The 27,765-nt window shown below is 41.0% G+C and overlaps 3 protein-coding genes across 3 annotated transcripts in view; all 3 read left to right on the top strand.

Moving 5' to 3' along the window:
* The first annotated feature begins 41 nt into the window (after positions 1-41).
* Spf30 (Splicing factor 30) lies at positions 42-2,062 on the top strand. The gene is made up of 5 exons (XM_078188897.1): positions 42-239; positions 362-585; positions 750-899; positions 1,329-1,479; positions 1,555-2,062. Exons 1-5 carry the CDS (start codon positions 201-203, stop codon positions 1,696-1,698), a joined length of 708 nt encoding a protein of 235 aa, XP_078045023.1. The 5' UTR covers positions 42-200; the 3' UTR covers positions 1,699-2,062.
* Positions 2,063-2,328: 266 nt separating this feature from the next.
* On the top strand, positions 2,329-6,268 carry LOC144474322 (solute carrier family 12 member 8). The gene is made up of 10 exons (XM_078189052.1): positions 2,329-3,038; positions 3,097-3,277; positions 3,366-3,511; positions 3,571-3,802; positions 3,873-4,074; positions 4,152-4,386; positions 4,634-4,954; positions 5,023-5,184; positions 5,258-5,436; positions 5,513-6,268. Exons 1-10 carry the CDS (start codon positions 2,832-2,834, stop codon positions 5,670-5,672), a joined length of 2,025 nt encoding a protein of 674 aa, XP_078045178.1. The 5' UTR covers positions 2,329-2,831; the 3' UTR covers positions 5,673-6,268.
* Positions 6,269-10,799: 4,531 nt separating this feature from the next.
* Positions 10,800-27,765, top strand: part of Dscam3 (Down syndrome cell adhesion molecule 3) — a 283,469-nt gene continuing 266,503 nt past the window's right edge. The window contains exon 1 of the mRNA XM_078188350.1: positions 10,800-10,865. The gene's annotated coding sequence lies outside the window, so the exon portion shown is untranslated. The remainder of the gene's footprint in view (positions 10,866-27,765) is intronic.

A 27,765-nucleotide genomic window follows, 5' to 3' on the forward strand; every position in this document is an offset into this window, starting at 1 on the left:
AATGGCTTGTCTTGAATTTATCAGATTCGTGTCGCAGGTTACGGATGTGTGTGTGTGTACATACATGCATGTCGGATAGAGTGTTCACTGTGCTAGTGTTCGCTTTTACTTGCTTTTCTGACAGCAGATTCAGAAAGGAAAGAACCGCTATTTAAAGTTAATTTCGGGTTTGTTAACACGCTGCTAGTACAAGTCCCGTCATGGACGATTTACAGAATTATAAACTGCAGCTACAGCAGGTGAGACTTTGGTTTTCTGCTTAACCTCATCGAAATGGTGGAATGGCGAGTCCATTTTTGGTGATTCCGTGGTTGTTTACTAGCTTTCAATCAGACATGAATTTTCGATTTTGTCGGTTTAGGTGGAAGCAGCTCTTACCACGGATCCAACAAATGAAGAACTCCTGAAATTGAAAATTGATCTCGAGGAAGTAATAGAGCTGACACATGATTTAATTAAATCACAACAACAGGAAAAAAGGCAAGCCAATGGCATGGATGCTAAAGATCCTATTTTACTTGCAGTTCTGGCCAATAAGTGGAAAGTTGGTGATCAATGCATGGCACCCTGGAGCGAGGATGGCAAGTAAGTTATTTTTCATGTCATTTGGTGATATGTTACTGTTTATTTTGGTGCTACAACTTGTTTTACAATATATTAAGAACCCTTGATCCTTATGAAATACATTCAACATTATGTAAATATAAAACACTTGTGACATGTTCCATAGTTGTTTCACAACTTTTCAGATACTATGAAGCAACCATAGATGCGATAAGCGAGGATGGAGTTGTAAATGTTACATTCAATGAATATAAAAATACAGATGTCACAATGCTAAGTCAGTTAAAGTCTGTAGCCAAAAGGCCAGCATCGGATTGGGCAGATCAGAAATCAAAGTGAGTAGTTGAAAAGTAACTGCTATATTTGATTTCTTTTGCTAATAATTTGCTATTAACATGATCCTTTCTAAATTTGGGTACATAACAGATTTTTAAGTACATTGTGTGTTGTTTTATAAGAAACATTGCTAATCATTAATTTATCTCCTTATCCTTCTATTCCTAATTGGCCATGATAATTACACTATACTGTTCGATGTGCCTTGACCTGAAATTCCATTATCGTTGATTTGTCGCTTGATGTCATACTATGTACATCGTCGGAATCCAGGAAAAGGTAACAAGCAATATTAGATTACATTGAAATACATATATTGTTCATTGCAATGAGTTAAACCGAAAATTCAGTCTAAGAGTGCTAGATGCAAATCTCTCAGTTATTTTAGTTGAGTTACTTCAATGAGTTATAGGTCCCTTAATTTACAGAAAAATGCAAGCTGCTGCAGTAGCAGGTTCAGATCCCAATAAACAAAGGGAATACCTAAAGAAAAAGAAACAGAGGAAACTTCAACGATTTAAAGAACTCGAAGAAGAGCGTGAAATGGAAAAAAATAAATGGCTAGCATTTACAAACAAGGTAACTCGCACAGTTCTATTTATTTATAAATAACTCTATTAATTGTTTACAATATGTTTCTTGTGTTACATGTAGTCTTCAAAGAAAGGAGTAATTAAAAAGAGTATATTTGCCACACCAGAAAATGTAAATGGCCGAGTAGGAATTGGTACCTGTGGTGTGAGTGGTCGAGAAATGACAAAATTCAGTAATGGTGAAAAATGGAGGAGAGGAGCATGAATGTTATTGTAAATACACAAATTAATATTTCGCGAAATAGAATTATCAATTATTGTTATATTACATTGAAATCGGTTCTTCAGAGAACTGTAAAACAAAAAAAAGAAAATGTATGTTTTGTGTTACGAGAATGTTTTAACAGAAGACATGAATGAGGAGAGTGTAGCTATCTTGAGACTGTGTTTAGACATTATGTTAAAAATGAACAATGACCTCAATAAATCCTGAAATTATCTGGATTTTCTACCTTCACGGAATGAATGATCGTCACGAATGAATGTATTTCTAGATTAATACATTTATCTGGGTATGATTTGTTTACAATCTATAAATAATATGAATAAATGTATATTTTAAAGCCAAACTATCTTTATTGAATGTTTACGAAACATTGTATCAGAAGTTCTCTCGTCAATGAATTAATTTATTTCCTAATTTCTTATAAAGACAGTTTCACAATTTCAGAAAAGGTAAAATAACAAACCTGAGTACTTACAGGATGACAGCCAATGAAAACGAAGCTAGAACAGTTTCTCCTACTCCCCAACACTAGCTCTACATAGCTTTTGCGTTTTACCTTCAGTGTACGTATACAGAACGCACACTAAACTTTCACATGGTGCGTGTGTATAGTACCGTTAGAAAGATCAAAAATGGTCGTTCTATTGTGGAACAACACGTCACCGCTAGGTGATATATTTAAAGCGATAAGATTGATATAAGAAGTTGCTAAACTGTAAAAAGTATGAAATCACTATCATGTTTTTATCACGCAGTGGTAACTTGCGATAATCACTGATTCATATAAATGCAGAGAATGCATTCTAACCTACACCAGTAAAGTTGACAACAAACACATTAATCATATTGATCGCTTTTTCTTGGCTGAAGTAATCATTTAATTTAATATTTATTTTGTTGGAATGGCAGTAACAGTTAGAATATTTGCTTGAACGATGATAAGCATTGATTCATATATTACTATACTGATATAGGCATGAGGTGTATTAGACTAGGCTTTTATATTTATCTATCAATATATTCTGTACTCCTCTTACGAAATTGGAATTGAAAGAAGAAGACTGATATTGTTACTACAGAGTACAGAGTGGTTAATTGTTGTATACAATATAATGGATAAAAATATGGAGCCCAATGAACAAAATCAAATGTCGAATGGAGATGTTACAACTAATAGAGACATTGATTGGTCCAGGTATGGTTTACATAATGTAGAAACTCAAAGGAACAATGAAACTAGAAGAAATAATGGAGAGTATGAAGAACTTGGACCTGAAATGTATCAAACAGGAGCGAATGAGCTGTTTGCTCAAGAATATGTAAGTAAATATACCATGCAAAGTAGTGATCCTATTTATATCTTTCTATACATTATAGAGCTCTGACCCTTGGTGGAAATCAAATTTTTTTATTTCCCAACCTGTATTGTTTGGAACTTGGGATGGTGTGTTTACATCTTGTCTTATAAATATTTTTGGAGTAATTGTATTTTTGAGATCTGGTTGGATAGTGGGACAAGCTGGAGTTCTTAATGCAGTACTAATTACACTATGTACAGGTATACATAGTTACCTAAGCAAAAGTCCATAAAAGTTGCATCCTCAATTATAACAATTAGATACTTATGTGACTTATAATTGTTTCAGTGTGCATTGTACTAGTAACAGTACTATCTGCAGTTGGAATATGTGAAAGGTGTAGAGTAGAAAGTGGTGGAGTTTATTTCCTATTGTCACATGTGTTGGGGTCAAGATTTGGTGGATCAATTGGGCTATTATACTGCTTTGGACAGGTCAGATAACACAGCTAATAGTAACATTATGGAAAGGTCAATTGAAATTTCTGTTGTAGGCAGTGGGTTGTGCATTGAATGTGTTAGGTTTTGGAGAATCTATGGCTGGTTTAGTACATTTAGAATCTGCTTGGGCAGAGCGTGGTTTTGCATGTGCAGCTGTTATTTTATTATCTGTTATCAATGTTGCTGGTGTCAAATGGGTCATAAAGCTCCAGTTTCTTCTCCTACTAATCTTACTTCTTGCTGGAGTAGACTTTGTGGTGGGAAGTTTTACTCATGTGAATAATGGTAAGGTTCTATGTGCTCTGTAACAGATTCTTCATTTAATAACCATATAATTATTGTATTACTATTACAGAAGCAGGCTTTGAGGGCTGGTTTTCAGGAAATTTGAGAAATAATACTTTACCCAATTATCAAGATGGATATAGCTGGTTTACAGTGTTTGGTGTATTCTTTCCTACAGTAACTGGTGTTTTAGCTGGCATCAATATGAGTGGGGATTTAAGACATCCGTCCACAGATATTCCTAATGGTACCCTAGCAGCAGTTGGAACCGGGTAATTAATGCTACAGATGTTGTCATAAATTTAAATATATTTGTCATAAACTTTATATTGGATTTTCCTATTTTCAGAACCTTTATGTATTTATGTTTTACGATGGTTCTTGCGGCAACGTGCACTCGTAAAGCACTTCTGACAAATTTTAAGATAGCTTCAACGGTATCAGCGATTTCGGTATTGTTGTTGGCGGGTTTGTACGTATCATCGTTCAGTAGCTGTTTGGGTGCTATGTACGGCACGCCCCGTGTTCTTCAATCTATTGCTAGCCAAAATGTTATACCAGGAATGAGTTGTTTACAAAGAGGGGTGAGTCAAATTGTCGGATAGCTTTGTTAATTACTTAGCTGTGTCAATCTATTTTTAAGATCAATTTTGTATGTGTTTTATTGACAAGCTGTACCAGAATTATTCTAAATTGTGCTAAATTTATGAAAATGTTTCACAAAGCATTTTAACTTAAATCGTACGGGAAGTATACCTATAATGTGTATAAGGTTATCAGGCTTGTAATAATCAGAGGCTTATAATATAGAAATTAAATTTATATTTTTAGAGGGGACCAAACAAAGTGCCCGTGTACGCAATGTTGGTAGTTGCTGTTGTTACATTGACATTTATCATCACTGGACAGATTAATACTCTTGCGCCAATTGTTACAATGCCCTTCCTTTTGACATATGCGTGTTTAGATTATGCGTATTTTGCTCTTGCGCAAACATTTGATATACAGTTAACTCGTGAGCAGAGATTTCGTACACAGTCTCCAACGTTCGACCGCAATTATGGATCAGCCAGTAGGAACAATTCAATAGCTGACATTGATAATGATTTGGATAATCTTTTCCCTGAAAGGATTAGGCATAAAAATCTTGTAGTAAGTACACGCGTATGTTCGGACACTGTGTTAAGATAATAAAAAAACTGTTTTGAAATTACTTGTAGAGAAATCCCAGTTTCTCTGAGAATAACGTTTACATAGACTCTTCGCCGAGTGTTGATGAAAATGCTAGCCCCATGGATAATTCTGAACGAAAGATTCACATTCATAATAAGTCGGGAAATTGGTACAGTCCTTTGTGTAACAGATGGCTTTCACTGTTAGGTGTAAGTATCCACAGATTTGATTTGACACGTATAAGTTATGCAAATGCTGTTCTAATGAACGTGCTATTTACAGTGCCTTATAAAATTGCTTATAATGTTTCTCGTTCATTGGGGATATGCCATTGCCAACATAGTCGTTGTTTTTCTTGTATGGAGCTACGTTGGTCATGCTAATCCCGCTGTAAAACCGGGAGTATCATCAGAATTTAAATTTCTCAGTTGGCTGAAGATATCGTTATTAAGGCTCATGGGGTAACAATTGATATCCATCATGATAATCGTTATTTTTATGATGCAGTTAATATTTAACCTATTATCTGAATTTTAGAAGGAAAGTTTATAGCTACGAACAAATAGTCGTTACTCCCGTCCACCCAGGAGTTGAAACATGTTCAGCTCAATTGAACGAAGAAAACGAAGATTTTGCTGGTAGGAGAAGATATCATCAAACAGCCACGGTGACAGGACAATATGTGAATATGGACTAGAAATGAAAGACTGTGAAATATTTAGAAAAATCTGGTTGAAGAGGTATACATATGAAACTAGGCAGGAGGAATTGCAAAGCAATCGCATAATTATGCATAGAACAAAGAGAGCGTTAAGAAGATTTTAACGCAATTAACCGCACAAAACTAGTCTTAACCAGAGTACATTTCATATCGTAGGCACATGGAATTTTTTATACAGTGCAGCATAATAGCCTTAACGATACTAACAATATATATGAAAGATGAGGTGTTATAACTTTTTCTATCAATTTACTCTACGTACAGCAGGCGCAGTTAAAGCAATATACTGCTGGGAGCATTTCTAAAATGAAGGGTCCATTCATGCTTAATTGAAATTATTTTAATAACCGTATCTTTTAATGCGAAATTATTTATTTCCTAGTAGTTTTACTAATTTATAGTTAGAAATGAATCATGACACAAGTGAATCATAATATCATAATATGATTGTATTGCAGCATCATCGTATTTATATAATACTTTGTAAATATGAAGTAATTTATATGCTACCGAACATTTTTATAAACATATTTGCGCCGACAAGTATGTCAATAATAAAATATAGACTAGTTTTCAGCAAATTTGTACAAATTTTTCTGCGCACTTTTTCCTACTAAGATTCTCTGAAACCCGATATTTTTGTTTCTCCAAAAAACTTTGTTGAGCTCTTGAGAACCCAATTATTTTGATAACCGAGACCACCGCGGTTCTACTGCGTAGTGTCTCCTCTTTCCAACGAGTCTAAAATAATCGTCGAACGATTTTTTTTGAGATAATTTTTAGCATGTGGGCTACAACAACCGACTTTGAAACTTGTGAGATCAAAAATCGAGGTTCGCGGTTTGACTAATTTTAAGAAACTGTGACTTCATTACATATGACCGTACCGCAATGGTCCTGTGCTCATCTTAAATTACGCCGACTTCCTACTTCCTAATCCTGTCGGTTATTTTGATGTAGAGCAATTGTACAGTCAATAGCGTTACGTTATTATTTGTCACGACCCTCTGGAACTCGGGTTTCATAATTTTGTTTTAAACAGTTCGCAGAAGTCTTGAGAATTTACACAATTTTTTAGGCGATTGAAACCATCGCGGATAGATAGCACAGAGTCTCAGCTTTCCAAAAAGTCCAAAACGATTTTTTTTATCTATTTTATGAAAAGAATTTCAGAAGCTTACAACCTTACTGCAGATTGCCATATTGCGATGGATCTGGGTTCAGTTTAAATCGGACTGGCGCGGACGAGATTAGAATGAATCGGAAAGGCTAAGAGAGGACCCGAATGAATCGTAGCAATTTAAACTGGAAGGAAATAACCTGGATTATATTACGGAAGAACGGGACAAACGAGGACGGCTCGAAATCAGCCAGAGTGAATTAAATCGGACCAAGGTCATTCGTGGAGGCTGAGAGGGGTCCAGATCTAACCCAGATCAAGACGGACCGAATCAACGTGAAGTGCGCTGGGACAAATTGAAAATGGTAAGACAAGAATGGAATTAGTTGTATCCGGCTCAGGTTCAACCAGATTAGAAACAACCTGATAAGAATGAACCAGATTAGAAATAACCTGATTAGGATGAATGAGATTAGAAACAACTAAATCAGGATCAGGGTCAACGAGATTAGAATGAACCGGACCAGGATGAACCGTAAAGGGTAAAAGAGACTTAGAATGAATCGTAACAATTTAAACCAGGGAAAAAGAAGTTAGAACGTAGTGTGCAGCAGAACGAGAACGACTCGAAATGAACCAGTGCGAATTAGCTCGAATGAAGATGAACCCTACAAGGTGGGAGGGGGCAAAATGGATTGGAGTGGGTTAAAATGGAACAAAATGAACTGGAACGTATTAGGGCGGAATGGAATGAACCGCAGCGGGTAAGAGCGCATCCGTACGAGTTGGTGTTGGTCGCAGTGAAACAAAATGGTTCGTGGCGACCCGAAGCTGTTTAATTATGATAATGAAGTAGTAATGATTATAACGCATATGACAATTAACGATAGTCTAAACATTCTTTGCACAATGCAAAGTCACGGAAATGCTAGTTGAAGAATTATTTATTTATCGTTATTTGCTGCGTTGTATTTTTGAAGTGCTTCAGCCATGGCAATGCTGTAATCGCATTATCATGGTCTTGTTATTAATCGCTCTGGATTCAGTAAGTGCTGCAAGCCGCTGGAACCTACGCGGTGAGCTTCGGAAGCTTCGAGGTCCGCGGTGATCTCGTGGTTAGCCGTGATGGTTAACCTTCCCTTGCGCACGAGCCTCTTACGTGGTTGCGTTAAAATCATTCCCGGCGCCAGAATGCGAGATAATTAGTTCTGGGGAATCAACATCGTATTTCGGCAAGCCGCCACTAATATTTAACGCTCCGCGCCACTCCGATCGCGAAAGTGATCTGACCGAAATGTCGTATTATATTGCAATCACCTATTTGATCAATCTGAACAAAGAGATTTATTATATATCAGTTTTTAAACATTAATTCAGATTGTACTACACTTCTTATTTTGGGATAGTATAAAACATATCAAAATAAAATTTATTTATTTTATTTATATCAAAATAAATATATTGCTAATATATTGATTATTCTTTATATATTTCTTAACATTTCTTCTGTAATTTCTTCAGATTTACGATTAATGATCAATTTTTTTTATGATCAATTTATCAACTTATTTAATGATTGAATTTAAATAATTAGGAGCAAATTGCGAAAGTTTTTTAATAATTTTTTAAATAAGTTAGTTTCGGGTAATATGGTTCAATTATTCTCGTCGGGATTGTTATACAGAAGGGAATTGTTCAACTTCTTTTAAATGCAGAACAGACATAAACCTGTTAATAAGCTTACAGTAGATAAAGTGCTAATAGCTGACACTATTTTAATCGAAATTTACTTTGTTAAGGATCTGCATGGAAGCTTGGGTGTCTACAATGTCCAGTCCGGCCGGGTGTCCACAATGTCCAGTCTGGCCGGGTGTCCACGCGTGCTTCCTAACAGTTTTGTTATTAATCCTTTCCCGTTCCTCAACAGATTAAGGTATGTACGTTTGTTTGGACACAACATAGCCCAACCATTTTATGGGTCCGGGCTCGGTTCCTCGACCGTTCTAGCGAGAAGTACATCTGAGCTCATAAAGCAATTAAATCCGTAACCTTCAGGCAGCATGGCTCAACCATTTCCCGTGTCCAGATTTTTCATGCTCCCTTGTTATTCCATTTTCACCTTCCACTTCCTCTACCACCTCTCCTTCCAGCTTCCTACCAGTTAACAAATAAAAGGCCCGAAAGGGAGCGAGCGAAGATCATTAGCAATTACCAAGTACGACGGAACACTACATTTCGACAACGCGTCGAACAACACGACTTTTTGTACCACCGGCAATAACATCATATCCACGCGTCTCTTCATTATATCGTTATTAAGTTTTAAAATATATGTATCACCCATTAATCATCGGGCGCCGTTTTTAACCGTTCCCGAAGTGACGGATGTTGAGAATCGACATACCGAAACTCCCATCCAAGCACATACAACGTTTGAAAGTCTTTTTTTAATTAATTATCCAATTATCGTGAAAAATACGCAGTGGAATAGGTTTTTTTTTAAAATGAAAATTGCACAAATTTGAAGCTCAGTTTATCAATTGCCAGCAAGTTCTGAAGATTTCGTGAACTCTCGTTGCATTTATCAATTCCTAAATTTAAGGGTAGCAGGTTCCTTAAATATCAGATAAAATCGCATAAGAATGTAAAAAACGAATAACTTCCTAAAAAGAGATAGCGTTCTAAACCGGGCTGTCCCCTTAAATATTGCTCGACAAATATTGATTGTAACGGGAGACATTCGTTCGATCTTCTCATCCCCCGGGGTATCCTTTCTTCTTATCTTCCTTGTACTGTACCTTGCTCCATGTTGTCGGAGATTATGCTCCGAGCCGCTCGATCGGAGAGTCCGCATATTGGATTCTTGGATAAGCAGAACTCGAACTAATCGAATGAAAACATTTCGGTACTTCGGCGAAATAAAGCCGCACGGAAAAGTCTTCGATAAACGGTCAATCCTGTATGTATAACCGAGGACTTCCCTAAAGATGCTTCGACAATCTTAATTCCGAATTGAGGCTCAGACTACGCTGTAACTCACGAATAGTCACCTGGGTACACTGGGGACACTGTAATTTGGCTCTGTTGACTGCACACGTTTCTTGACTTTAATAACTCATAAAGCCGCCGAAGCACTCTGCTGCCGGTCTGCGAGATGAATTATACATCCGGTCCGAGATGTACATTGTCGAGTTGGAGTTAAGCCTAGACTCGAGTATTATATCGATGGAATAGCTTACAAAAGCTTGCGACGACGTTGAGTTGACTTTTAGATGCTCCAAAATTTGAAACTCTTTTCTGCATCTGCAGATATTTCCAATGACAACGTCCTTCACGGTAAACTCAGATCCTTCTCCTTGCATTGGGAAAGATAAGCCTCGCGCAAATAGGATACATCAGCATAAATCACTCCACTAGAAGTTAAACTTCTGCCGGGATCTCACCTTGCTACATCAATCACCTTCCCTGGGAATTCCATCCCACCGTTCCTTATGCTCCACTACCAAAACGTGAACACCGATCGAAGAAAACGGAACGAGAAGTAGTCGCGTAGGACGTGTTAATTTTCGTAAAAATATCCGCAACATAGTTCATTAGGGTGCAACCCCTTAAGCACCGATCGGAGCGGGGCGAATTCCCGCCGCTTGATCTGGCCGGTGGATCATCCCGAGATAAGAAGGAACTACTCCATCAGACCGGCGTTCTCGTAGCAGCTAGGTTAGGTGTCGGGCGAAACGAGGGTTGTCCGCGCGTACGTGGGGGTGTACGATGACGGAGCCGGGTGACGGTTTTCGAGTGTCGGCCAGGCGGGAGGGTTAAAAAGGGGGTTGTTCGTCGATGCTGGGGCGGCGGGGACGGCCGGCAGGCGAGCGGGGCGGCCAGGTTCGTCGGTGGGGGATGCGAGGGGTAGGGGGGAGGTCGGTGGCCGTCGGTGTGGGATCCTAGTCGAATGCCGGATCCGCGGTGGTAACTTCAGTGCGCGATCAACCACCGACGTGTGTTTACGGTCGGAGCTCCAGCGGAAGCTGCGAGGCCTGGCTGCTGCGGGGGTGAGAATTCTTTTCTTTCCTTTGTCGATCTATGGATCAATCGCCACCACTCGATCCACCGCCGACGACGCCACCGTGACCACTTGAAAAAAAGTGGGATCTTTTTGCGCGTGAACTTCGATCTTGTCGTCGATGACTCGGCCCCTCGATCCTCGTGCAAAGTGAATCCCATGAGCTGCGGGGTGAGATGGTGCTCGTGGGGTGACTCGGCGATGGACAATCCTGAAACCGGGACGCGGGGAATCGGCCACGTGTTCTCGACGCCGCTCTCCCGGGCCGGGACTCTAACGAGCTGGACTCGTTAGAAGGTCCGACTAGGATTTTCCTGACGACTAATTTTATCGAGTCCCTTGCTACGAGCATGAGCCAGTGACGAGTGCGGGATAGGTTCGGTCGACGATCAACCCTTCCGGGTGAGAATATCGTCTCCGAGGTCCGCTTAGGACTCGGCAATTTCCTGCAACATTGTTTGCGTCAGGCGTCGTTGTGTGCCAGGTTTTGTGTGATCTTCTCCGTCTTAGGGATCGTTGCATCCACGTGGTTGCTTTGGAATCACGATCGTGGAATGTTGATCTTGCGGATAAGGGTTGTTCGGGGAAATTGAGTAACGACGCGGCGTGAGTATGAGCAAGTGGTGTGAGATTTAGGGCCTGTGTGGAGGATCGACGTTCGTGAAGGTTGGTGTTGAAACGTTGGTAGAATTAACTTTTTAAGAGTATAGCGTTCAGGAGAGTCGTAATGGTAAAATAAATTTGTAGAGTCTTTAGATGATTTGGAGTCTGTCGAGTTTCGATTCACGTGTCTATTGAAGATTTCGTGTCTATGGAGTGGCAAGATGGTATCGAGTTCAAAATGAATTTTCCTCGTTTCAATAGAAACAGTGATGCATGCTATAATTTTACTCTTACTTCACTTATATTAAAAAAAGGTGCATTACTTTTTAAAACCATTTTACGAGCTTCCAAAATTTTTCGTCGAATGCGTTGCAAAGTGTAGTAAAAAGATTGCATTAAAAAAAGTCTAAAATCATTGAAATGCAACTAATAACGAGCCAAAAGTCAGTATTATTATTATTATAATTATTATGATACACTTCGTTGACACAATAAGGATAGTTGGTTGATTAAAAGTAAAGATTGCTAAATATATATTTTATCGAGTTAAAATTTCAATTCCGCTGTGATTAAAAAAAACGTAGCACATGTTGTTTCCACGTTTCTTCAAGCAATCAAAGGATTACAGATATCGTAATTCGCGCACGTGGATGTAACACGTGGATTACATCCGCCACGACGCCGATTATTTTCAGCCGGAAATAACCGGAACGCGAGTTTCGTGGCCGAAACTCGAAACTTTCGCCTAATCGAGATTCCCGTGCCCGCGGGTTCGAGTTTCTCGACGCAGCCGAGGGTCCTTTACATGTCGATGCATCGACTCGATCGCGTTTACTTATCCCGGCCACTTTTTATCGTTACGAAGAAAGTTTCGGTGGAGTTGTTAGGAAGTTATGAACCTCGCCGGGTTCTCAGGGTCAAGGTGTCGATATCGAGCACTCGCTTCGCTTTACAACACCGCGATCTATTCAGAGGAAACTTCCGGGCGCATTATCTGCCGAATAAAATAGCTGATCGCGATCCAATTGTCGGGGCGCGCGTTGCCTGCAAATTGCCCGAAAATTGTGGACAATCCACCTCGTTCGACTCTGACGAATTTCGTTTAATACAGCACGCTTTCGAGGTCCGCGAATTTCTCTTCGTTTACTATCCCCTTATTTTCAGATATCAATTGTCAAGCCCGCTCGACGCGCAGTCGTTTGTGTAATATAGAAACGGAAAATTCCTTAACGGGACAACGCTTTGAAATACGAATTAGCAGGGATATCCGACTCGATTCGAATTATTTATTCAACAAAATTCACTCGGTTATGAATCCAAATATTGCAAATATTTCCCCGTGGCTTCAGCGAAGCTTGCAAGCGTGGAACTTAATGTTCTGGTACAATTTTCGTAATATCAATCGTGCCGAGTAAAGTCCAAAAGCGAAGTTTACAAGCGAAAGTAATGTTTTCCGCGTTCTCGAAGCTCGTGCTGTTTAAAGCGAAGGCAGAATCGTTCGATTCGTTTCGATGCTTCGTCCCACATAATTTTGGTCGAGGCATTCGGTTCGGATATTTTTTTTCTTTATTCTGCGCCGAGGACGTTTGATTGCGATCTGTCATTCGGAACGAGCGAAGGAAGTAGGTCAGCCGAACTGTTTTCAAGGGTGTGTCTGCCGCGTGAAAATTCGCGGTACGTAGTAATCGTTTGATGCCGGCGCACGAAAAAAGGTTCCGGGCGGAGGGTCGAGACACTTTTTCAAACGGCGCCGAGGAAAGTGGAAGATAGAGGAGAAGCCAGAATCGACCCAACGATTTCCTCCCCCGCCGAATGTTGAACTGGTTCACGGGAATTTCGGATAATCATGTCGATAAACGCGTCGCGGATGTGCTTCGAAATTAATTGAAAAATGAAACGCGCCGTAACGGCGCGTTATATGGATGTTTCATTGGACGAAATTCGAATTTGACGTCTCTTAAAGCCGATTAAAAACATGACGTCGAATGGAAAATATTTTCGAAGCGTGATTTACTTGATGAAGATCGAGTTAACCCCTCAAACCGGTTCGGCGTACACGTGTACGTCAATGACGTCGTCGCCATAGCTTACCACGTATGTATTAAAACGCCGTAATATATAAATATATAAATATAATACAATACGAATGCATATAGTAATTAATCCGTGCTTCGTTAGTGTACGGTCATAATTCGAGCATTGGCAAAACCTTTATGTTTTATAGAAGATTAAATATATATTTAATCTTGTATAAATATATATATATATCGCGATAAAAATAATTAAATTGTCACGTATATAAATACCGGTTTGAGGAGTTAAACGAAGGGAGACAAATCGGATTTTAGCGAAACGCGTCTAATAATTTGTTTTGATAATTAATGTTCTATTCGGTGTGCTGTTAATCTTAATGAGATTAGACGAAATTATACCAAGACGATAAATAATAACTTTTATTAGACAAATTGGAACGGAACCGATATAATTCACGAAGCCAGCGAGTAACGGTTTAATTGACTGACAAGTTCCGATTAAATATTAATGGGACGTCAAGTGCCTCAAAGGTGTTATCTCTGGCCCGCGGCGAGTTCGTCGACCGAAAGTTTCACCCGGTTCGCAAATCTGAAGTGTCCGGGTACGAGGAATTCGGGGGAATTCAATAATCCTGTTCATCATCTGAAACTATTCTAATTTTGACCGATGCGGGGACGGATCGATGCGGGTTGCGCGGCATAATTATTCCGTAATAAAATTTTGATGGCCGCCCGGAGCAGGATTTAATGAGCAATAATGGAATCTAAGGAATCCCGGAACGGCGAAGTTATAATGATTTTTCCGCGGCCGGCCAGATTAAAAGACGAATACATTTCCATTTTATGGACTGCTTTAGACGATCTCTCCCCCGCGATGGATACGGCCGATCAATAATTCAGAGATCCCCGCGCTTGTCCGCGTTCCGCGGGGAAGAATGGTTTTTCCGAATTCCTCGTAAAACAGTGCGCCGCCATCGTTTTTACTCGCGGCAGTAACAACTTTATTCGTGGCCGAGCGTCTATAAAATGATCGTAAAGCGTCGCGTACAAGCGCGTTAAAAAAATTCGGGGAGGCGGGCCAGGCGATTTATCGAATTTTCGTTTTTGAATTATCCCGTTTGCACCGGCCTTTAATGTTTTACGAGCTCTTCGCGGAAATTGTTTCTCGAGTGCAGCGAGACGTCCGCGAGCTTCGGTGTGAGACTTATTTATATGTCATCTCAAATCTGTTAAAAACTGATCGGTACCACGTCATCCTCATTCATACATTGCCACGCATGGACGGATTTCCTTTCTATGATTTCATGCGCTTTCACGTGACGCGACATTAGCGCAATAAAATATATCTGACAGGTAAATTAAAGGATAAGATAGAGATATTACTTAATTGATAATTCGAAATTGATTTGATTTAGATACGGTTAAGCAAATCAATTTTATGATCGGATATTTTATTTTAAACCACATTTCTCGAGCGATTAAGAAAATAACTATGTTTAGTCATCTGGGCGGTAATGTGTCAGCATGTTTCTATCTTAATCTTCGTTAACAATTCGTAGTATTCAATATTATGTTATATTACTCACGGTTGAAAATAATCTCTAGGTTTTAATATTCAAAACGGTTTCATTAGTGCCATTATACTTCAAAATTTGATTTTTCATCCGGTACACAGTAAAACTTTCTATAAAATTTTTATCGAATCAATTTTTTTAGCATTCAATCGATATAAATATTCCTATTACGTTACATTTATTACGTAGCCCTGAATTACGGTGCAAAAAGAGCTCAACAAGTCGAACCGAATATCCCCGAATTCTTGCAACACCTGCTCAGTTCCGAAACCCAGCAAGTACACGCTGGTGTCGGGTGCGCGCAAAGCCCGTAGCCCGGTTACGGGTGTCACGGGGTTAAACTGCGTGTGTTCCCTGTTCAGCAAACAAGGGTCGGACGATCCAGCCGGCGGCGTTTCAGCCACCCGAGGTGTCCCGGAGTCCTCGACCAATTAATTTCTTGGAGGAGTCACGGTGAGGATTTTCAGTGTCAAGGTGGCCGATGGAGAACGCGGATCGAAAAGGGGTCGGGGTCGTGCTGCCAGGAGTATTCGAAACTCCTCCGGTAAGAACGCCAGGAACGCGGCGGTACCACGGGGGGTTGCAGTATCGCGGCGGCGGCGGCGAAGGTGGTGGTGGTAGTAGGCGGCTGGGTCGGTGGTGGTGGTGCCGGTTTGCGGTGGAACACGTAACCCACACTCTGCCATGCCGCGGCTCCAGCTCCGGCGCGCTGGAGTGCCGTAAAAGTGGTGGTGGTAGTGGTGGCGAGGCGGTCGTGTCGTAGTACCCAGTAGTAGAGGCGCCTGGTGGTGGTAGTAATAGTAGTACGATAGTGGGTACAACGCTATGTCTGGCCGAGTTCATGAATGAACGACCACTTCGCTCTCGCGCGAGCGCTAATGGGCTTCCTTTCTCGTGGATCGAACCGCCCCCGCATTTTTGTTGCGGGCCTGGGTGGCCCGCACCTGTTACCGGGACCGAAGCGACCATCGCCAGTCTACGATTGGCCGTGATTTACAGTTGGCACAGGGCACGGGCCTTCCTGGAAATAAAGCGATTCTTTGCTAAGGCGCTACCTTCGCCGTTTAACCCCTTGCTCTCGAAGCTATCTCGATCTTAACCCTTTGCGCTCGACTGGCGAGACCAAGGTGCTGCTAAACATTATTATGTCATGTTTCGAAATAATTTTTATCAAATTTACTTATATTTCAAGAATTGTGAAGAACTGTTAATTGTTGCACGAGCCACAAAATTCATAAAAAGAATATAAAATAGTCCAAGTTATATAAAGTAGAAACACTATGAGTCTGAAAAAATATTTTGGATTTCCAGCTAAAATGGCTCCGACTGCAAAGGATTAAAATCTGGTTTCGTGGTTGTTATTTTAGAATTTACGAATAGATTGCGGATTTTTACACAAAATAAAAATTGTGTTCGTTGCAAAAAACGAGAGTTAAATCAAACTGTATTTCTTCTTTCAATAGTGTTAACCCTTTGCGGACTGGGATTTTTAAAAATGATAAGAATGTATTCCTCAATGAATTAGATCTTTTGTTATGGCTACAATCAAATTACACGTTTGTAATTTCTGGAATACATCGATGTTCGTCTTAAATGGGTTAATATAGCGATGATAGTGTAACAAAATTTTTAAGTTCTTCTAAAGTTTTCACAGATGGTATTTGTTTTAATCGCTTATATCATAAATGTATAAAATCCGTGGTCTATTGATGACGCTACAAAGACTGTTACGGAGGATATTATTGAATAAAATCATGCATACTTTCTATTAACTATTTACACTCGCAGCTATTTAACTCGACGAAGACATTTCTTTTGAATTATTATTTATATTCTGCCATCGTCTTTATTTCGTTTGATATTAATCGTATATACTAATAACCGCATTTTAATTTTTTGCAATTTCTTATAAATGCAAGTACGAAATTTGTAATTTTAATCTTGTAATTTTTTATGACGCTTTGGAGCTACTACTTAAGTGCTAAGAATTCAAACTCTCAGCCGGCGATATTAACGGTATTTTCTCATCATTTGCAAAAAAAGAATGTGAAACTGTTGACAGGTTTACTATCAGATTATGAATCCGTATGGAAAGATATTTTCGAATTCTAGGAAGAGGAACTAAATACTGTATAAATAGTAAATCAAAAATTGCTTAACAATGCTGACAGTTTTGTATTTTGTCAGTCGAATCTATTACTATAACAAGCTTTCGTGGCTCCGCTCGACTTTAAAAGTAGCGTTTTCTCGACGCTGTCACGACTCTCAGGGTCGTAAAACTAGTTGAGTAGAAGTAAATCGTACAAAATGAGAACTCCAAAGTACGATTTAAAAACAACCGAAGAGAAGAAGCAATGATTGCTTCCACCGATCGAGAGGTATGCCATTCTCGATGGGGAATCGATTATGGTATCGTGAATTATCGAGACAGTACTGTATCGCTGTTTGACAGGCGTAATGGCTTCCCGTGGAATTCTGAAATAGTCCGGACTTGCGCTTAAGCGTAATGGAATAATTGAAACGCTAATTCGGCCGGCATTGTGCCCGCCGAATGAAAATACGGCTTCATGAATTCCCGGCGATTATTTGATTTTGAGGAGTCCGCTTCTTATTGCCGCGCCGGGACCTCTTCTTTAGCCGAGAATCGCCGGTGCTCGGCTGAAAAGATTTCATTTCGTCCTGGAATTGTAAATTTGCTTGGGCGCTGACGGTTTTCGACCCTCTTTTCGGCATCGGACTCTGTTCTCCGTTGATCGAACGCTTTCCGTCTTAGATCCAGACGCGTGCTAAATAGAAATCGCGCATCAAGCGCACCGCTTTGTACTTTATTCAAATTTTCAGTCAGAAACTCGAGTCAGACTCGAATCAATTTTCCATTAAACGTCGATTCATCTTAGTTGAAACGTTAATGCAACTTTAATGAAACCAAATTGAAATTACGATCACTTTCGAAGCAAATCTCGAATTGGCTTCGCTCATACTCGAGGTAAAACAGCAATCATACTAACACCTCTGAAACAAACTTCAATTCTTTGATTCAACAATGAAGCAGACGCGACGCGAATTGAGTTAGACTTTTTGAAATTTCTTACGACAACATGGAAGGGTAGAACGCATACTTCGTTTTCCGAATATCCCGCAGAAACTTCGGAGAATCCGAGCAGGCGCAACCGCCGCAACCGGAACACGTTTTCGCGAAGCCAGTCTAAAGTGCATTAAAGCACCGATACACAGCTCGTTACCGCCATGTAATTGCCGCGGCGATATCTGAAACCAGGAATTGCTTCTATTTGTTTCTCCGTTCGATTCTGTTTGTTTCCCTATTCTTTTTTCGTCTTCGTTCGACTGATAATTGGTCGTATCGACCGTCGATTTCGCGGCGATCCGTTTCTCCGGGCGATAACGCGTAACCAAACTATGAATATTTGCTCGGTCGTCGGCTCGGCAAACAAGTCTCTATTTTTTTATAATTAGCCGCGTCCGACCGGGTGCTCGTAGAGCAGGTGACCCGGTTTCTCCGGCAATGTATCGAAAGACACGGGCACCGGTAGCGTAGACGCTGCTCGCAGTATGTTTGAACGCCGACAGTAAAATCCTAATAGAATTTGTATGCGATTTCGGTAAGGCGTGTCCCGGGGTCGTTGGACGCGCTCGTAAACCCGTTCGACGCGTCTCGTATCCGGTGGCTCGTGTCTCTCAACCCTGCACCCCGGCTTTTAGTTCCATCTAGTTCTTCCCTTTTTTTTACGACGTGTTTGCATCATGTTTCCGTCCGGCGTTGCTCGCCTATTCCGTTCGATCTTCTATCCGGCGAGAAAGATTTTTATCGAATGAAAAATTCAAGCCGTTCGTTCGGCGTTGAGCGTTCTGCGGAACACGATTGTACCGAAGACCTCGTCGAGATATCAGCAAACTCGAGCGAAGCTTTGTTTTATTCTATTTTATATTTTCCCATCCACGGAGATTAACGAAAGCGCGACGCAAGTGTTGGAAAGGATCGATTGTTTGTTTGAAACTATTTATTTAACGTATATCGTTCTATAACAATGACGATTGGATTGATTCGAATTGCGTACAATTTTTTTTCAATATGTGTTGGAACGAAAAAGTTCGAATAAAAATTTAGCGACGACAGTATTTCTATGTTATCAGGAATTGTCGAAGAAAAACCAAACATTTTGACCGGTGATTCCAGGGGGGATGAAATATAAGCGTAAGTTACATGAATAATTAATCTCGCGATTAAAAGATGTATTATTTTAAAATCGTTCCCGCAGTAACCATTGTCAACTCGAACATTGAAAACGTCGAGCGATAATAGTTCGCCGGATTATTCTAGCGGGAAAACGGCGGCGGAGATAGAACCGCGGGTTTCCGATAAAATTTCATCCTCGATTCGCGCGTCCTTATTAATTACTAGTTAATTTCGACTGAACGATACCCGGCGGGTACGCGCGCAGCCCCGCGATTATGGAGCGCAAATATTTATCGCGATTCCATTACGATATCTGCGCGCGACGTCGCATCGGATTACGGATAAAGTAGAAACCGGAAACGCGTGGGAAGAATTCGGGACGCAGGATCCATGCCTCGAATATTCAATTTACCTTGGAGCATTCGTTCGGCACGCCTGCGTCCGCATAATCACGAGTTTCGCGCTGGATATTTTCGGTATCGATCCGACGTTTAATTATGTCAGGCGACGCGCGTGTTTCGTCTCTGCCGTTACGTTCCGTTTCGATTCGATTTCGATTTCGCGTTCGCGCGGATTCCTTTTTTCCCCGGGACGATGACTTTTCCGATACGTGGCAAGGAAACGATGTTTGAACACCGTTCGATCCTTTTCTCCGTTCGTCATTTCAATCACCGCGGGGTCGTTAAAATGCATTAAAAGCGGCGTGCCGGCGCCGCCATGGTTCCCGCGAGAAATATTTCACGTTTGCCCGCGGACGCGTTTTTTTTTTTCCACTCCACGGAAAACGAATGGCGCCGCGACGCTCGATACAGCCGTCCGGTTTTCGCGTAGAATGAAATTGATGGTACAACGGCCGACATTATCGGTTATTATGTCACGAAAGACACGTACCGCGAACGCGCGGCGCACTCGGCCGCGTTTGATGCATGCATTAAGCCGGACCCCGTTGAAATATTAAACATGATATTGACTCGGACGCAAATAATCACGCCGTTATCGATCACCTGCAATGATTAATTTGCGCGCGGCTAGGCCGCGCAGCAGGCAACCGCGCGTTTTATCCGGGCTCAAATATTTATTTATTCGTTAATTGGTGGGTACGAGTTCCTTCGTACGAGAAGAATAACAACGCTAAATACAAGATACCTCATAGCGATGCAAAATATAGAATCGGATTAAGTCTAAAGCGTGCAAATGAAATAGAAAGGTCGAATAAATTTTCTCGCGTTTGATAGTTAATGCTATAGCTTCGTTTCGCTTGTATCGATTTTTAGTTTCAGTCTACTTCAACTTGATAAAACTTAACGAAACTTTGCGTTAGTTTGTATTTTCATAGACTTATTCGAACATTAACATCGCTGCTCAAATTTACTTCCATCGACGTTCAACTTCGGTAAATCATGAAAAATGTATTCCAATGTACAATAGAGACTCGCTTATCCAAACGTTTGTTTTTAAATATCCTTATACCAAGATATTATCTAAAAATTGTATTCAATTTCTCTATTGGTCGATAATGTATCTAAATAATATAACGAATAGAACATTGTAAATACAGTAAAAATAAATGTTCGTATTTTCATACGTTTTCGACGTGCTCAAACTCATTTCAACACGGCCCATCTTATATCAAAGTTTACGTTAAAAACTGTCCAAAACCATAATTTTTAAAGCTCAATATTCCGTAAATTCCGTCTACTCGTAAATTCGGCGACTGCATATTTCCGTTTAAAAGCAGCAGCAACGGCAATGAACAAAGCGCAGTCAATCACCGCTCAGCCGATCAACATTTTCTTCGGTCGTACGTTGTTGTTCCGCGTTCCCAGGGATCGGGTGTCACCGATAAATCGATAAGTTACGTCGCCAGGGGAAGAACACAATTCCGCCGGACATTTATAACTTGACTGGTGTAATTAATTTCCCGGCGTAGTTACGAATTAACGCGGCGGTACCGTGGCCATTAATCACGGCCGGCAAACCTAGACCGGGCCGCGTTAATCAGTAATTCATACTTTCGCGTTAATTCAATCGGTGCCGCCATTGCATCGGGAAATAACGCGAGATTTATTTAATCGACGGAACGGCCGGTGATCAGCCCGCGCATTTAACGGTTTCACTCCCGGCGAGGAACTCGTTTCGTATACGGCGCTCGGCCGTGCTCGAAAATCTGAGATCTCCTAATTAAGGACACCGCGAGCCACGGTTACATCTGCAATTAACGCACCCCGGTGTCTACTTGGCTTCTCTCGACTTAACTGAATTGAAGTGAACGTGAAATTTGTCGCCATCGCTTCATCAACGTTCCGCCGAATCTCGTGTCCTCGCGGAATCAGAAAGCCATGTAATCTCGCGGCCGTCAAAAGAGTTTTAAGGTCGCCAACGGCAACGGCAACGGCGTTTCCCTTCGCGGGAAGCGTAAATCACTCAGTTGCGACGTCCGTCCTTTGGCACATCGTCGCTCAAAAGTGCCGGCAGCCGGCCTCGCAATTAATGGGGAAAAAAATAACTTGTAAAAACCCAACTCATTACATACCTTTCGACGTGTTTCGAATGGCCGCGGCTTCTAGGCAACGTTCACGGAACAGGGCCCAGTGGTTAACATTCGCGAACGGCTTAAATATTTCTTGAATATCCTGCGCGAGATTCGTATAATTATGCAATTATTAAGGGATTGGTGAAGTTATGGCCAGAGTCCGGATCTTTATGCGATTGTCATACGTCGTTTTGCAACGATTAGAATTTGAGAACGGTTTGTTTCTTGAATTAAAGCTCATTACTCGTTGCAAAAAGGTGCTGTTAAGCCTTGTTAACTTATGTGTCTAAAATATGCCGTTATTTCGTGAACATCCGCGATATAATCCACAGACATTCTTTTCATTTTCAAAATTATTAACCAAATAATCGATTGTCCATCCATTCTAGAACTGATGAAACTAAAGGTCCCTGCTAAAGCAATACGTTCAAAAGAATTATTTCACGTAGATTACTTTAAAACCAATTTAGGATCTCGAAATTGTATAACGAGGGCATTACGAACAGCAAATAAACTCAGTCCAAAAATCGACTTCTTTGGCAATTCATTGAGCCAATTTACAAAGGCAGCAACTCTAGCCATTAAAACACACACTCTGTAATTAATTCATCACACACTCTTATATTATGATTTATAATTTATATTATTCAAATGTATTCCGGACTATGTATATATATAACCTCTATGTAACACAAAAGGGTCTTACTAGCCCGTTAATAAAGAATAATAATAATAATAATAATAATAACAAATTTCCTGCAATGAATAGGAGGTTCTTGATGGACGAAATTCTTTCTTAAGTCCCAATTTGTTTTTACTTTATGGAATCTGCTTTTTAATGAAATTCTCTTGGAACAGCACACATTTGATTTTAGTTTCCTACGCAAATTTAATTTGCCTAAAAATTCTAGCACCGGCATAAATTCCTGGCCAAATTCTCCGTCGATTCAAAGATTCGTCCTCCGTGCGAATGCTTCGCATATTTTCGTTTCGCCTATTTATTAACGCAATAACGCTGAAATCGCGACACTGGTAACCGGATCGTCATATAATAAAACGTCGTCAATAAAACTCGTAGTTAAATCTACAGGGTGATTCGCTAAAGCTGCTGCAAAGCAATACTTGCGTTATCATTAACGATACTTAAAATTGCTAGAGGATTGTATAGTTCGATGGGACACAGTTTGTAGTGCAAATAATTTCTTTCTAAAAGTTATATTTTCCGGGATTTCGAGGTCATCAATGGTTTCTTAAACGAGATTACATATCTCTAATATTATACCATGATAACTATGATCTAAATAAAGTTAAACGGATCTATGATCGCATTGCTTATCGCATAGAAATCTGTAAGACGTCAATGGAAATAATTTTGAAGATTTGTTCCAATAAATTTTTCATTGTTGATCTCTCTGTTGGTCTTTCAGCATAAGTGTTTATTTCTAAATATTTTAATTTTAAGTTTAAGTTTAATTTAACTTGTTTTTATGGCAGCTATCACGATATAAAGATAGAAATATGTAATGCCGCTTAAAAAACCATCAATGACCTGGAAATCCCTAAAAAGACGCCCTTTAGGAAAAAGAACTATTACCACCGCAGTGCGTCTCCCTTCAAACCATACAATCTGTTGATCTAGCATTTTTGACGATCGTTAATCATAACGGAGATATTGCTTTGCAACAGCTTTTGTGAACCACCCATGGATCCCGGGCCTACGGAACAGCCTCGGTAAAGAGGGCGCGCGGGATCGTTCATTAGCACGGTCGGCGTTGGATCGCGGCGGGAGTTAAAGCAGAGATTAATGAGTATGACAATCGTGAATTGTTCCGACACGTCGGGGCATCACACGCGACGGCCGAGAACCGCGCCGATTGACACTGCTCGAGCCCGCAGCCCGGCCGGTGACGCGAGAAGGCGGCGGCAGCTGTTCCGCGGAGAGGAGGGCGGTCGGCGGCGGGGGTGCAAAACAAAAGTTTTTCCTGCTCTCGGCCGAGACAATGGGCTCCCACTTGCCTTTTCGGAAATACTTTGAGCCACTCGGCTCCCTTCCCCTTTTCATGCTGCTACCACCCCCGAGCACGAAGGAACGAGGGAAAGTAGAAATTCTCGGAAGTCCCTCTTTCTTTCCTCCGGCGTTCCCGCCGTACCCCGCGCCGCCGACTCGGCCGCGTTGCCACCCGCGCCTTGTCCGTTCCGCCGTCAACCCCTCCGAAGGGAATTCAGCGCCGATGGAATGCACTCGAGTGGCACTCCAGGGCCGCGTATCGAGTCGACGGTACCCGGCACGGGATTGATACGAAAGATCATCGTGATATCGATGGTATCGAGTGCACCGAGTCCGCCGTATCGGAGTATCTTCGCGTACCGGCCAACGATTTTATCGGGGACATTGAATAACGGTCCGGGGGACGTCCGCGGACTCCGTGGTTTTGCGAATTTACGACGGCCGTTTCTACCGATGGAAATGATGTTCTTGGTGATGCACGGCCGATTTTTTCGCTCGCGTCGCCGCAAATGAATGCTTTATGGTAACCCGCTTTACGGTACGGTGATTAAGATCGGGGAAATAGTTGCAACGTTTTAACATTTTAACTCTTTGCGGACGGGGCTCTGTGAAAATCGAACGTCGCTTTCGACGAGGAATATCGATGAATGTAGTTGAAAACAGTTTTTTCACGTACACGTAGGAAATGTCGAAAACTATGCTATGTAAAAGAGAATTTGTTTTTACTAAACGAACGGTTTGCGAATAATTGAATATCATATTATTACTACTGCAAATTATTTATATTATGCCTACTGAAATTTTGTTACTATTATTGATACTATTTGTTCCGTCCTACAATAGAATTTTGCCTTTCGGTTACTTTATTTTCCTTCTTCAAATTCCGGTTTTTTCAATTTATGAGGCTATCACTTTAGTGTCCTTTTTTACATCGCGCAATTACATTAAGAAATTGCATTTCGGCTAAATTGGTTTATTAGTTGCAGCCGATCATAAAGCGATTTCTTCAAAATTAGTTTTTCCAGTTTATGGTGGGGTCGCCAGATGGGCCGCGCCGGCCACTCGCTTGGTTTTTCCCGGTCCTACGTCACCGCGAGACCCGGACCCTCTGACTTCCCTTGCCACCTCACCGGCAATCAATCCGCGTTCTTTCCAAAAAAGCATAAAAAGGGCAGAAAACTTGTAATTTTCAGCGTTCCATTTCTCGCAAGTATTCCAACATTCGTCAGTATTCCGATCATCGCTCGTATAGCGACAGTTTATCTCACAACACAACAGCGAAACATACTCAGTAGACCCGTGCATTCAAGTTACTTGTTTTTAGAATATAGTATTTATTTCAAGTTTAACCCTTTGGCTACGGCAGACTTTGGCATGCACCGGCCTACGATACGACACGAATTAAGTCGCGACGTCCACTGGTTACGGTGAAGTTTCTCGTATTTCTGAAGAAGTATATTAAAATATTCAATATACTGAATTCTATTACATTAAAACAATATTACTTGAAGTGAACATTAATTTTAAGCTTTTTCTACAATATTTAATAATCAAATTTAATAATAAATGGGCGAAACAGGCGAAATTTGATCTGGACGCCTATTGGCGTCTACAGTACTGGGATGACAACATGTTTCGGACGCCAATAGGCGCCGACAGTAGTCAAAGGGTTAAAAGTATGTAGCATTCCTCACCTCTCTACCAGCTCTATTACCTTAAGTGATCATAGGGTATCGTGACTAACGTTGTCATTTTAGAATCGAGGGTTTACAATCCTCGTGGACCGACCATTGGTCTCACTATTAGTTCGCAAAGAAACACTATTATCAATATTGATACTATTAACAATATTGATTGAACGAAGACAATTTTTTGGACAAATTTCAGACAAAAATTTTCGCTGAGTGTTTCCTACATATTGTATAGTAAACTAATCGTCAAGTAATTATTGGACAGTGGATTTTTATGCAGAATAAAAATTGTCTACACCGATTAAAAGATGTAGAAGCTACATAGCAAGTTCGTTCGTTCTGTAATCATTTTGATAGATTCAAAATAATATATTAACATTTTTAAATCTTTTTAATCTCTTTATCATCTTAAATTGCATCTACTAAATTTTTTCCGTAAATGCATAAAATTCACAATCTAGTAATTCGTAGCGAATCACCTTTCTGACAACTCTAAAAATGTTCGGCAGTTCGTTCGAAATTCAGTAGAATTATTTTATACCGAAAAACTTTCAAACATATACCGTAAATAATTAATCGAATGCGCGGTTTTCCCTATTCTACCTGTGCTTGTTATTCCCGATTGAAACTGAGAATTCTCGAATGCCCGTGAAAATTCGCCGTTCGTCCGTAGAACGCCGGAATAAATTCGCCTCGGGGGCGTCGATACGACGGTCTAATAACGCTCTAAGACCGCTCGAGGTTCATTAAATTTAGCATAAAACTAACGGGCACGGCATTAACGTAACTGTTTTAAAAGGGAGGGGAAAAATAATTGTCTCTCCTGGGGCGCTCCGGCCTCGGCCGAGTCGTTCCCGGGAGCTTATTAGAATTTTTCGTTTGAGATATCCACTTAATTGACTCCGTGTGAAGGGATGGGAATAAGGCATGTTGAGGTGGCCGGACAGGGAAAGAAAAACCGGTAAAGGGGTACGGGTATAAGTGGCGGCAAGAAAGGGAGCCCGGGGTTCTGGCGGGCCGGTGGGATGGAGCCTCCATTATCGTAATTAATACCATTACAATTAACGCGCCGGAGACGTCGGTACGTTCGTCGGCCGGCCGAGGCTTGGATTCCTTTTACTGCACTTTTATCGCGACCAAGCTTTTCCGGCTCCGTAACGAGCGGCAACTCGGCTCAAGAATTATTCTTGGATTTCTGTGCACGCGTTTTCGCAAACGCCTTTTCTCTTTCTCGATATTTCACGAATGTCGCTGCCGACTCGCGTTCGCCGTTCCGCTAGGATTGTGTGTCGTGCCAGTGGTAGTCGGTGTCGTTGAGTTGATGCCATTAAGAAGAGAAAAAGTTCGTGTTCGGTTGGAAATTTATTGCACCACTTTCTAATCGATTTTTACTCGTAATTTCGTTGGAATGTGTCATTTGATGAAACGTTTCGCGGTTAGAAATGTAGGTAGGGCATATGGTCGGACGAGAAAAATTACGATTAATAAAATAATTGTAAAAATTATTCCTATACGTGGATATTCAATTTATCGCTCTACAAATCAGATTAATGTAATAGATGGAAGGATTAATGTTTCATAACAGTGATCATTTAATGAATAAAATTTATTTCGTGAGAACTTCAGTGTGCGAGAATTTGAATATCTATTGAGAGTAAAAGAAGTGTTGCCAGTGTTCCGAGCAGCGAAGGAATCGTCGGTATTCTTTCTAACGAAGATCCGCGGAGCTGAAACGGCGGGTTCAACCTACGTCGGAATTAATCATATGAACCGCTCCGACAGTTTTTCATCGTCCACTGAATGTTCAATTTAGCAGTCGGCGCGGCTCCATTACCGTAATCAACGGGGCCCGGGTAACGCGTGCCGGAAGCCTGAATTCCTTTCAAGGCGTGTTTATCACCGGGAAAGGGTTGTTCGGCCGCGCGAAACCCTCGTTTCGAAAAGTCTTGGATTTCCGGGGCGAGCCTTGAATGCGGCCCGTTTCATTCCATCTCGTTTTACGCTAGTCATCCTCCCGTTTTTATTGCCTGCTGCATTGTTGTTCCGTGTGCACTAGCTCCTCCCTCATTTTCTCTCTCTCTCTCTCTCTCTCTCTCGCTCTTTCTCTTTCTCTCTGTCTCCCTCTTTCTCCCTTGCTCTCCCGTGTTCTGTGTCGCGCTCGTCCATTCTCTCGAACGTTTCTCCTTTCTTCGCCAGTCAACGAACACATGTTTTACGGCGATTAACGTGCCGCCGAGTGTAAGCCCCGACAC

This window comes from Augochlora pura, chromosome 8 (assembly GCF_028453695.1).
Source record: "Augochlora pura isolate Apur16 chromosome 8, APUR_v2.2.1, whole genome shotgun sequence".
In the NCBI taxonomy this organism is placed as follows: domain Eukaryota; kingdom Metazoa; phylum Arthropoda; class Insecta; order Hymenoptera; family Halictidae; genus Augochlora; species Augochlora pura.